Source organism: Aristolochia californica, unplaced genomic scaffold (assembly GCF_029961685.1).
Source record: "Aristolochia californica isolate CCGP_79_NKW_82.1479 unplaced genomic scaffold, dmAriCali1.0.hap1 SCAF_13, whole genome shotgun sequence".
Classification (NCBI taxonomy): Eukaryota; Viridiplantae; Streptophyta; class Magnoliopsida; order Piperales; family Aristolochiaceae; genus Aristolochia; species Aristolochia californica.
Genome location: NW_027181804.1, coordinates 23262896 through 23273941, shown reverse-complemented (window position 1 = coordinate 23273941; position 11046 = coordinate 23262896). Strand labels below are relative to the sequence as shown.

At 36.9% G+C, this 11046-nt stretch overlaps 1 protein-coding gene across 1 annotated transcript; it reads right to left on the bottom strand.

The window, feature by feature from the left end:
• Positions 1 to 4955: 4955 nt before the first annotated feature.
• LOC137948028 (granule-bound starch synthase 1, chloroplastic/amyloplastic) lies at positions 4956 to 9634 on the bottom strand. The gene is made up of 14 exons (XM_068793935.1): positions 9558 to 9634; positions 8051 to 8412; positions 7784 to 7864; positions 7608 to 7706; positions 7421 to 7510; positions 7228 to 7291; positions 7032 to 7132; positions 6798 to 6907; positions 6452 to 6695; positions 6183 to 6359; positions 5895 to 6086; positions 5618 to 5704; positions 5395 to 5523; positions 4956 to 5309 (listed from the first exon to the last, which is right to left on the bottom strand). The coding sequence occupies exons 2-14, from the start codon at positions 8396 to 8398 to the stop codon at positions 5193 to 5195; spliced, it is 1839 nt and encodes a 612-aa protein (XP_068650036.1). The 5' UTR covers positions 8399 to 8412; positions 9558 to 9634; the 3' UTR covers positions 4956 to 5192.
• Positions 9635 to 11046: the final 1412 nt, after the last annotated feature.

Sequence of the window (11046 nt, the reverse complement as noted above, 5' to 3'; positions counted from 1 at the left end):
GTGACAATTATAAAGACTTTTCATGTGAACAATAGTCGGTCCAAAGAAAGGCTATTGTTTGACAGAACTAATTGTTAGTCTTTGATCATTACACTGAGAGTACCGCTTACAGTTAATTTCTCTGTCCAAATACTAGAAATTAATGTTGTACTAGGTATCTTGAGATGGGTCCCCAATTTGGATTGTTTGTACATGTCTTGTTTTTCTTCATATGACATACTAGTTAATGTGAGTATACTTGTTTATTTTGTTCTATATATAGTTTTTGTTGCTAATGCTACGAATGTTACTATCCAAATCAGCAACATCCTAATGCTAAGTGGGACGAACTTTAAGGCCTAGAAAGATAACGTGGAAATTGTCCTCGGTTGTATGGATTTGGATCTTGCACTTCGGGCAGAACAACCCACTTCTACTCTAAAAAACCTCAATGAGGTTAAAATTGAGAAGTGGAATCGCTCTAGCCGAATGTGTTTGATGATCATGAAACGCTCCATTTCGGAAGCGTTTCTGGGGCTCTATTACTGAAAGCAAGAGTGCTAAGAAGTTCCTTGAAGACATTGAGTAATATTTTGCCAAGAACGAAAAGTCGGAGGTGAGTAGCCTTTTGGCTAAACTCTTTTCGATGAAGTATAAGGGCAAAGGGAACATAAGGGCGTACATCTTGGAGATGTCTTATCTCGCGTCAAAACTCAAGTCATTTAAGATGGAGTTGTCTGAGGACTTGCTCGCGCACTTGGTTTTGATATTTCTTCCTAAACACTTTGGGTAATTCAAAGTGATTTATAACACTCAGAAGGACAAATGGTCCCTAAATGAGCTTATATCTCACTGTGTGCAAGAGGAAGAGAGGCATCAATGGGATAAGACTGAAAATGCTCACTTGGCCTCGACCTAAAGATAGCTTCTATACCTAAAGATACTTGGTGGGTAGATTATGGTGCTACCACTCATATAAGTATGTCTTTGCAGGGTTGCTTGTGGAGCCGACCGCCAAGTGATGCTGAAAAATTCATCTTTGTGGGCGATGGCAATAAATTTACGGTAGAGGCTATAGAAAATTTCATATTACAATTAAACACTGGGTTTTATTTGGATTTATTTGAGATATTTTTTGCACTGTATTTTAGGCTAAATTTAATTTCTATTTGTATTTTGGACAAATCAGGTTTTTCTTGTTCTTTTGGAAATAATAAAGTTAGTTTCTACCAAAATTCAAATTTTGTTGGTTTTGGTCCCTTAATTGATAATTTGTATATGCTTGATCTTGTTAGCTCCTATAACAAAATACTGCAAACAAGTTTGCGTGGTACGAAGCAAAAATTAAGTGAGAGTTCTGCCACATTATGACACAAACGTTTAGGACATATTTTTAAACAGAGAATTCAAAGGCTTGTGTCAGATGTAATTATTGAACCCCTAGATACTACAAACTTCCAAGTTTGTGTTGAGAACATCAAGGGGAAACAAACAAACATTAGAAAATTAGGTGTCGAAAGAGCTACAAACGTCTTAGAACTTATACATACAGATATTTGTGGTCCATTCCCTACAACTTCAACGAATGGACAACAATACTTCATTACGTTCATAGACGATTATTCTAGATTCGGTTACCTATATTTAAAACACGAGAAGTCACAATCCCTAGACGTTTTCAAGTCTTTCAAAGCTAAAGTTGAACTTCAACATGGAAAGAAAATAAAGGCTGTCAAATCTGACCGTGGTGGTGAATACTATGGAAGGTATGATGGATCAGGAGAACAATGTCCAAGACCCTTCGCAATTTTCCTCAAAGAGTGTGGAATTATTCCGCAACACACTATGCTAGACAAACCCAGCATGAACAATGTTGTAGAGTGATGAAAGCGAACTCTTAAGGATATGGTAAGGAGTATGATCAATCATTCCTCCTTGTCAGAGTCACTTTGGAGAGAAGCTTTAAAGACCACAATGTACATCCTTAACAGGGTACCGAGCAAAGCAATTGTCAAAACCCCCTATGAGCTTTGGACAAGCAAGATGCCTAGCATTAGGCACTTGCACATTTGGTGTTGTCCAGTTGAGGCACGACCTTATAGGCCACATGAAAGAAAACTGGACTCTAGGATGGTTAGCTATTATTTTGTTGGTTACGTTGAATGCTCTCTGGGCTATAAGTTTTATGATCCCACATCAAGATCCTTCTTTGAAACGAAAAATGCGAGATTCTTTGAGGATATTGAATTTGGAGGGGAAGAAAACATAAGGAATGTTGTCTTTGAAGAAGAATATGTTATTGACAATGATGAGGTCTCCATACCTATTGTTGTTCAAGATACAATTCAGGCACTAGAGGACAATGTTCAGGCTCCTATTCCTGACATTGTTCCAGATCAAGATAACAATCAGATTCTTCCTCAAACACTACCTTTAGAACAAACTCAACAACCTCAAGAAGTTCTATTAAGGAGATCCACTAGGGAGATGAGAAATGCAATTTTAGATGATTATATCATCTTTCTCTAAGAACATGAGGATGACGACGGATAGACAGAAGATGACCCGATCAACTTCTGTCAAGCCTTACGTAGTTCTAACTCTCAACAATGGATTGATGCCATGAAGGATGAGATGAAGTCTATGAAAGACAATGACGTTTAGGATCTCATCGAGTTGCCTAAAGGTGCGATGCTCATTGGTTGTAAATGGATATTTACAACCCATTACAAGCAAGAGGGATTCAAAGGGCAATGTCGAGAGATATAAGGCTTGTCTAGTCGCTAAAGGTTTTACTCAAAAGGAAGGCATATACTACAAAGAGAATTTCTCTCCGGTATCCTTGAAAGACTCTGTTAAAACAATAATGATACTAGTGGCTCATTCAGATCTAGAGCTACATCAGATGAATGTCAAAATTGTGTTTCTAAATGTAGACATTGATGAGATAATTTATATGGTAAAACCAGAAAAATTTGTATCTGGAGATCCAAAATCTATGGTCTATAAATTGAAGAAATCCATCGATAGTCTCAAATAGGTTTTCCATCAATGGTATCACAAGTTCTATCAAGTCATCACATCGTACGATTTTGAGGTGAATGTTGTTGATGATTGTGTATATCATAAGTTCAGTGGGAGTAAATACATCTTCCTGATATTATATGTCGATGACATTCTGCTCGCTAGTAGTTACTACACGAAACCAAGAAATTTTGACTAAGAAATTCGAGATGGAAAATCTTGGTGATGCCTCTTTTGTATTAGGTATTCAGATACTTAGAGATCGTTCTCAAGGTATCCTTAGGTTGTCACAAAAGAGCTATATCGATAAGGTTTTGAGCAGATTAGGCATGAAAGATAGTAAACCAGGAGACACACTCGTCGCTAAAGAAGACAAGTTTAGTCTCAAACAATGCCCTAATAATGATCTTGAAAGAAAAGAGATGCAAAAAATTTTCTATGCATTAGTAGTAGGGAGTCTAATGTACACTTAAGTTTGTACTCGTCTCGACATAGCATTTACAATAAGAGTTATGGGCAGATATTTGAGCAATCCTGGTATGCAACATTGGAAGACAGCCAAACGCGTGATGCATTATTTGAGGAGAGCAAAAGACTACATGCTCACTTATCGGAAATCAAACAGTTTAGAGATCATTGGGTTCTCTGACTCTGACTTTGCGGGATGCCAAGATAGCAAACGCTCCACATCAGGCTATATATTTATGTTGGGTGAAGGTGCTATCTCATGGAAGTCTACTAAACAGACTCTCATAGCTTCTTCAACCATGACTATGGAGTTTATTGCTTATTTTGAGGTGTCCAACCATGGGATATGGTTGTGAAACTTTGTCATTGGGTTGCGAGTGGTAGATGACATTGACAGGCCATTAAAAATTTACTGTGACAATAACTCGGCTATACTTTATTCGAACAACAATAGGAGCTCAACGAAGTCGAAGTTTATCGACATCAAGTTTCTAGTTGTTAAAGAGAGAGTTCAGGATAGACAGATTTCTATAAAACATTTAGGAATGAACTCTATGCTAGCAGACCCATTAACCAAGGGCTTAATGTCTAAGGTCTTTCATGAGCACACTGCTCATATGGGCGTTATTTCTAAGGATTCCTTGGTTTATTGGGAGTCATTTCTGTACTATATATTTGCTTTAGATATTGAGTTATTCGATTTTTTACGTAATAAAAATTGATTGCTTATGATTCTATTTCTGAACTTGTTTGTATTTTTCTATGTACAATGTTCACATTGCATTAAGGACTTTGGAAAGATCTCATTAAAGACTAAAGAATGACTAGTTGGAAATAGGTATGTCTGAGATCACATTGCATGTAATTTCCATATTACTCATCCATATTTGATCTATGTCATTGAGTGTATTAGGGGATGGAACCATTGCCAATGCAGCTCCACCCCCTATTTTAACCACTGAGTCATTGTATAATACCTTGCACATGTAAATATTGAGACAATATATGGTCTTAAGTTCTCTCAAAAGAGAGTTGTGCTCTGATTGTAATATTATTTAATATTAATTATAAATGATTACATGCATGACTATATGGGAAGTGTAAAAGTAGATATACATAATAAAATCTACACATTGCATGATTAAGTGGGGGGAATGTTTATAGGGATATCTATAGTCCTCTTTAAAAATTTTGGTGATGTAAAAAGGAGTTAAAAAATTAGGAGGCATTTAAAAATTTGAGTGGGCAGATAATAAGTCTAAAAGGGGTAGATAAATTTGAGTGAAATTCTTAGATAGAACAAAGTTGGGCAAACGTAAATAAATCTCATCCATATTTGCTAGAAAACTAGGCAAATCTGAACTCTCTAGTTCACATCTACTTAAATCTATAGAAGATTTATCAGGCACATTTGTCTACAAATCATTCCACAAGCAGCTTCCCACAATTATTCGAAAATGAGCTTGTTCTTTGCCATCTACATATAGGTCAACATCGTTTGTGTAAATTTGCTAGTCGGAAAACACATCAAACACTTTCTTATACGGAGCTTCAGACGAAATAGCTACTCTCAGAATAGAAATGCACAAGTGGCTCTATAGGCATAACAAGCTTTCAACCATGGCTCCCATTGATATATACAACCAGATAGAGCGGATACTCAGGAGTAGCATGGCTATATGGTTATTTTGTTAGTCTAATAGCTGCAGGATATGAACTTTTCATGGAGTGGGAACATTTTCCTTGGCAAGAGGAGCAATTTCCTCTCCATCAATACCAGGTTCACTGCCAGCAACCGCAAGGCTCAGCAGCAAATCCTCCCATTTCTTTGCCGGTCCCTGTGTGCCAATGCAGAATGTGAATCAGTAAACTGAGCATAACAAAAACATTCGGAGACGGTCATTAATATGTCATTTGAATCACCTTCCAGGAAAGATCTTGAGCCATGCAATTGTTAACCATTTCCTTGAAAGCAGGTGTACCATAAACCGCTAATGCTCTTCCGATGCCTGCAACAACTTTAGCGACATCGGCAGGATCTACTATTTCGCACTGAAATGAAAAAGAAATTGCAGTCGGTCAATGACGGAAGAGGGGAGAATGGCGTAATTCATACACGGACACAAGGCTAAATGTTGCTACTTACATCAACATTAAAGGCTCCCATGTGGAATCCAGTGTAACCTTCTTTAACAGTGTCAACGAGCCCACCAGTTGAGGCCACAAGAGGCACCTAAAACACATCAATTAACTCAGGAAACAAACTTTCTTCCAAAAAGAGAAAAAAAATTCCAGAGACTTCCAAAAAATGATTGAAAACATGTTTTCAAATTGTTAGTTCTTGTAAGTCCTAAATATGAAATATACGTACAAATTTGGCAGTTTAAAAATTATGAAAGGATTCACATGGTAAGGAGAGATACCGTTCCACATTGCATTGCTTGCAACTGAATAAGACCACAAGGTTCAAATCTACTCGGAATAATCATTATATCAGCACCAGCTGTTATCATATGAGCAAGGCGGACATTAAATTTTGCCACCCCTCTTGCCATATCTGGATATAGAGTCTCGAACTGTTCAATCTGCTTCTCCAAATACTTTTTGCCAGTCCCCTGTAGAGCCAATGAATGACATGAGTGAATAGCAGAGAAGGAAAACATCAAAAGTAAATAGCATATGATTTATTGGACCAGAATTCCAAGACTTACAAGAACAATTATCTGAACATTTTCATCAGCTAATTCTGAAATAGCTGCAGCCAGAATATCTGAACCTTTCTGCTCCTCCAATCTACCTATGAAGCCAATTACAGGGATACTCCGATCTACAGGTAACCCAACCTCTGCTTGCAGTGCTTCCTTCAAAACAGCTTTAGCTTCTAGCACCTGAAAAGATAATCTTCCATCCATAATGATTCCCTATCCTAAAGAAAGAAAGGAAAAGTAAAATAAATAACAGGGATCTACACGGTTCTCACAGTTGTGGCATCATAGTTAATGCTAATATATTTATCGGTTGCTGGGTTCCACTCTTGACCATCCATTCCATTGACAATTCCAGTAATCCCAGTCAAACGAATGATGGAATCCAATTCCACACCTCTATCTTCTCCCGAGACAAGCTCTTGAGCATAATATGGACTCACGGTCATGAGTCTGTCGGACTCTAATATTCCTGCCTTCATCCAATTAATTTTCCTTCCTTTCACTGGCTTATTGTACCTGCACAGGCAACTTTCTTTGAACATCCAAGAGCAAGAGAAAAGAAAATCCTACCAGTGAAACTGCCAATTGTCACAAGAAAGGGAACTTCAAAAATCCTACCCATCCGTAAAATCAAAAGAACTTTTGAATGTCTCAGGGAGGTTGAGAAGCGAAAAATCTGAGAAAGCAAATCGGCCTTGGTAGGCAATGTTGTGTATGCAGAAAACAGCCTGAAAGGATAATTTGATCTTTTCAGTATTGCGTTTAAGTTATTATTTTATTTTTCTTCCTTCAGATAGTGAAGTTCAAGTTGAAGTAAATAAAAAGCGACTAACCATATAAAGCAAACTCTACCTTGGCACTCTTGTAAAGCCCTTGGGATTTATACATACTTTTCAAGTAGCAAGGGAGGAGAGAAGTATGCCAATCATTAGCAATGAACACAACATCCTCCCCTGTGGTCATCACGCACAAGTAGCCAACTTGGAATCAGATTGGTTTACCAACAGAACAGAAATTAGTTCAAGACAAATTTAAGACAATCACATACCATAAGGTCCAGAAAAGTACTTATTGCTGTTGAGATTAAGAACCCGTGGGGCTTCTAAAGCAGCCTGAAGCCATAGAGACATACATTATGTAATAAACTTATATTTTAGAAACACTTCTTCTTCAGGATGAAATGAAATTTGAACACATTCAGTAGATGACTAGATGGATTCAAGGAGGGGTACAATGTTCACCTGGCATAACAAGCTGAACCTCAGCTGGTTGTCTGTATAATCAACTCCAGTTGTAGGGCCATAAATTTTCCCTCCAGTTTTTGCCCACACCTTCAAAAACACATTCATGGTATAAGCAGATGCCCACCTTGCACTGTAACTTCAGGCTACCGTAAATTGAAACAAAATAATTTTCCTGTGAACTAACCTTCTCAAGGAACATTGGATGATCAACAAAAACTCGATCTACTCCCCTTTTATAAACATGGAAGAATCTCACAGTTTCCACTCTATTTCCAACCTTTAGCTGCATATTAAAGAACTGATTTCAGTAACAATTCAGTACTTCCATCGTTATAATGGTAAATGGATACTAGCAAGTACCTCCACCGAAACACTTGTATCCCATGCATCTTTATATTGGTCATAACGTGGTGCAATCGACATGACACGATGTCCATTAGCCTGGAAAGGGAAAGCACAAAGGTTAGAAGATGACATTCAAAAAAGGCTAGCACAAAGGTTAGCAAATGACATTCAAAATGAGTTTTGAGTAATCACACAGGAAATCTTAAATTATTTTAGAGATCAGACCCAATACAAATGTAGCATAGCAGTTTCTTAAAATCAAAAGTAGAGTCTAACGATTACCGCCATGGCTGGGGGTAATCCTCCAAGAACATCACCAAGTCCCCCAGTTTTACTCCAAGGCGCGACCTCTGCAGCCACAAAAACCAGGTTCATACCACTTGCACATACAACTACAAGACCACAAGGCCTGCCATTCCCATGTTTCAATCCCTTCCGTCTAACTTGTCCAGCAGTCACTTTTGCTTTCAATCGCATGCTAAGCAAGTCACCCATATTCAGAGATCCCAATCCATCGTATGAAACACTCTGATTCCGTAGGTTGGGTGCTCTATTAGTTGTGAATGTTTTTAGATCACTGTTAAATTGAGAGCTTCTGGACACAAAATGTGATGCACCGACTGTTGCCATCGAATAAGCTTACTCTGCAGAAGGGGAATAAAAAGAGAACAAGATCGAGAGATTGAGAAACACAGTAACAGAATGTTTTCAAGTTTTCAACAAAAACTTTGCAGAATTTATTACTTCATTAAAGAACAAAAGATTGAGGAATCACAGGTGATCAGAGCTTCCCAACTAGAAAAATAGTATATCAGTCTCCCAATGACATCATTTCTTTTGATCAACTCAACCTTATTGTAGATGGTATAATCAACATATCAAAGAAATGCTCATAATATGAAAACCACAATCAAGACTTTGATGGCAAGAAAATATATGCTTATACAGCTAAGCCAAATTTTCTTGTTTGTATAACAGGATAAATTCTACGCTAAAAAGGTGAAAATGTAACCGATCCTAAGTGTATAGCGACTAAAAAAAGAAAGTTATAAAATTTATCAGAGAACACAAAGACCCAAATATTTTGCAACCGAAGCTTGTGCTGTAAATCTTCATGCCATACCATGCACTCTTAACCAATGAGTGGTGTTCATACACTATCTGCACTTTTATGCAATTGCAAGAAAATTGTGTACATCAACAGCTAATCATAAATTGAAAGAAAGTAAGGATTATAATCATTTTTTATCGTGTAAAAAAAAAAAAAAAACCCACCAGTCCAGCTACCATTATCTAGATGTCAACGAGATGAAAAACAGAATACGATCTGTCATAATTAGAGCAAGTTGAAGTGTTCTGATATTAGGACTCAATTTCAAGCACCTAACCAAAAAAAGAAGAAGCACAAGTCAAACAAATCCTAACGAATCATGTGTGTGCTTCAACTGGGAGACACTAGAAATTGTAGAAAACAAGATGACCAGCCACTGCGCTAATGGAAACTTCTATTCTCATCCTTACAAACCCAAACCATCTTATGCCAAACTATAATAAAGAAACAGCAAGCTACTCATGATCAGACTAATTTTTAACACAAATTACTTATCAAACAACCAACTATAGAAAAGGAGTATTACATACAGAGATTGCATCAGAGACAAACAAAAAAAAAACTGTGAAAACCATGCCACAAAACCAGAGAAAATTCGAGAGAATACCACTCAAAACTCAGCAAAATTTAAGAAACAGAAGCATGAAAAAGTAAGAACAACTTCATCATACTACTCACTTTAGTTTCCGGACTAGGGTGGGTATGTCGGAAGAGAGCGAGCCCTGCTCTGCGCAGTCCGAGACGAGAGGGGAGTGGGTGTGAGATGCAGGGCATCAGCAGACCATTTGTAGAGTGTAATTTCCACGTGGCGTTTCAATAGTGGCCGAGAAAACGATTTTTTATTACCTCATAATAGAAATTAAATTTGACGGCTCTGGCGCCTCGGAGTGGGCTCCACCATTTGCACGGAGAAAGAATATGCGACAGTGTCAAAATCGGTTTATTTAAACAGGTCAGCAGAAGATTTTTTTTGGCCGACAGACTATAACGACAAAAAACTGCTGTTCGTGATCTCGAATCTTGGCCGTGATATCACGTGGGAGTAATTAAAATCGGTGCCGTCTCGGAAATATCGGGTTGTTTAAAATCCGATACGTATCGGAGGTTGCATCTAAGCATATCGGGTCATTTAACATAATTTTGTAGGTTATTTTTAAAAAAAATACTATTTAAAATAATTTTTATTCAAGTACTTATAAATATTAAAAAATAAATATTTAAAATAAGAAAATATATAATTTCCGGACATCCATTATTAAGATAAATAAAAATATATAATTTTAAAATTTTATTTGGTTGAAAAATAGGAAAAAAAACAACAACTTATGGATGGATGTTTACAAGATCTAACTGCTCTATGATCGAGCCACCGACGCACCGTACTATAAGTGAAGTATTCAAAAACTCCCCAAGAAACCTTTTTTAAAACTTCGATACAAAAAAAATAAATCTAATATAATATCTAATACCCAAATTCTAAGGTTTTTAGAGGGTTTACAAAGTCCGAACACCCAGAACAAAAAAAAAATAAGAATTTGACCATTATTATTCCTAAAAATAATTAATAAAAATAAGATAATAATCAAATTCTTTTTTACTAATTATCTAAATAAATAAATAATTAAATTCTCCTTTGTGTTCTTTCATTTGTTTTCCATGGTTCCAAACAACCCTAATGGGGCACTAATAGCCTCATTTTTGTTTTTTTGCTTTTCTCCCTTTTCCTGATTTCAAATTCTTTGGACCCACATTGAACCTTAAAGAGAATAGACAAAACACAAGTGTGACGCCGCTAGGCCCCCCTGTCTGCTTCTTGGCAACCACGCCCCTGTCGCCTGGTGCTCTTACCGGGGCGGCCTCGTTTACAATAATTGTGCCACATGTGTATCAATTGATATATGTGGACTTTTGCTATAGAGGGCATATTGATCAGTGAGGAGTTATAGCCAATAACTACTTCATTTCAAGGCATCCTTTGCACATTACTAAACTTGATCAATCAGCGTTTGACTTGAAATATACACTAATAAATATTAATTTTTATAATACATTTATGAAAGGATTGGGATTTTTCTATCTAATCAATTGGATTCTTTGCTTTCTTCGCAATCATGAATGATAGAGCAAGAGATTTTCTTAGTTGTCCCTTCTTATTTTAATGATAATA

What these genes read in the sequence shown, in the direction of transcription:
- LOC137948028 (XM_068793935.1), bottom strand. Translation starts at nt 8,398, where the DNA reads ATGGCAACAGTCGGTGCATCACATTTTGTGTCCAGAAGCTCTCAATTT. An exon ending in ATACAAGTGTTTCGGTGGAG is followed by an intron (nt 7,707 to 7,783) that starts GTACTTGCTAGT and finishes TTTAATATGCAG; the next exon opens with CTAAAGGTTGGAAATAGAGT. An exon ending in TCTTTTGATTTTACGGATGG is followed by an intron (nt 6,696 to 6,797) that starts GTAGGATTTTTG and finishes TTGCCTGTGCAG; the next exon opens with GTACAATAAGCCAGTGAAAG.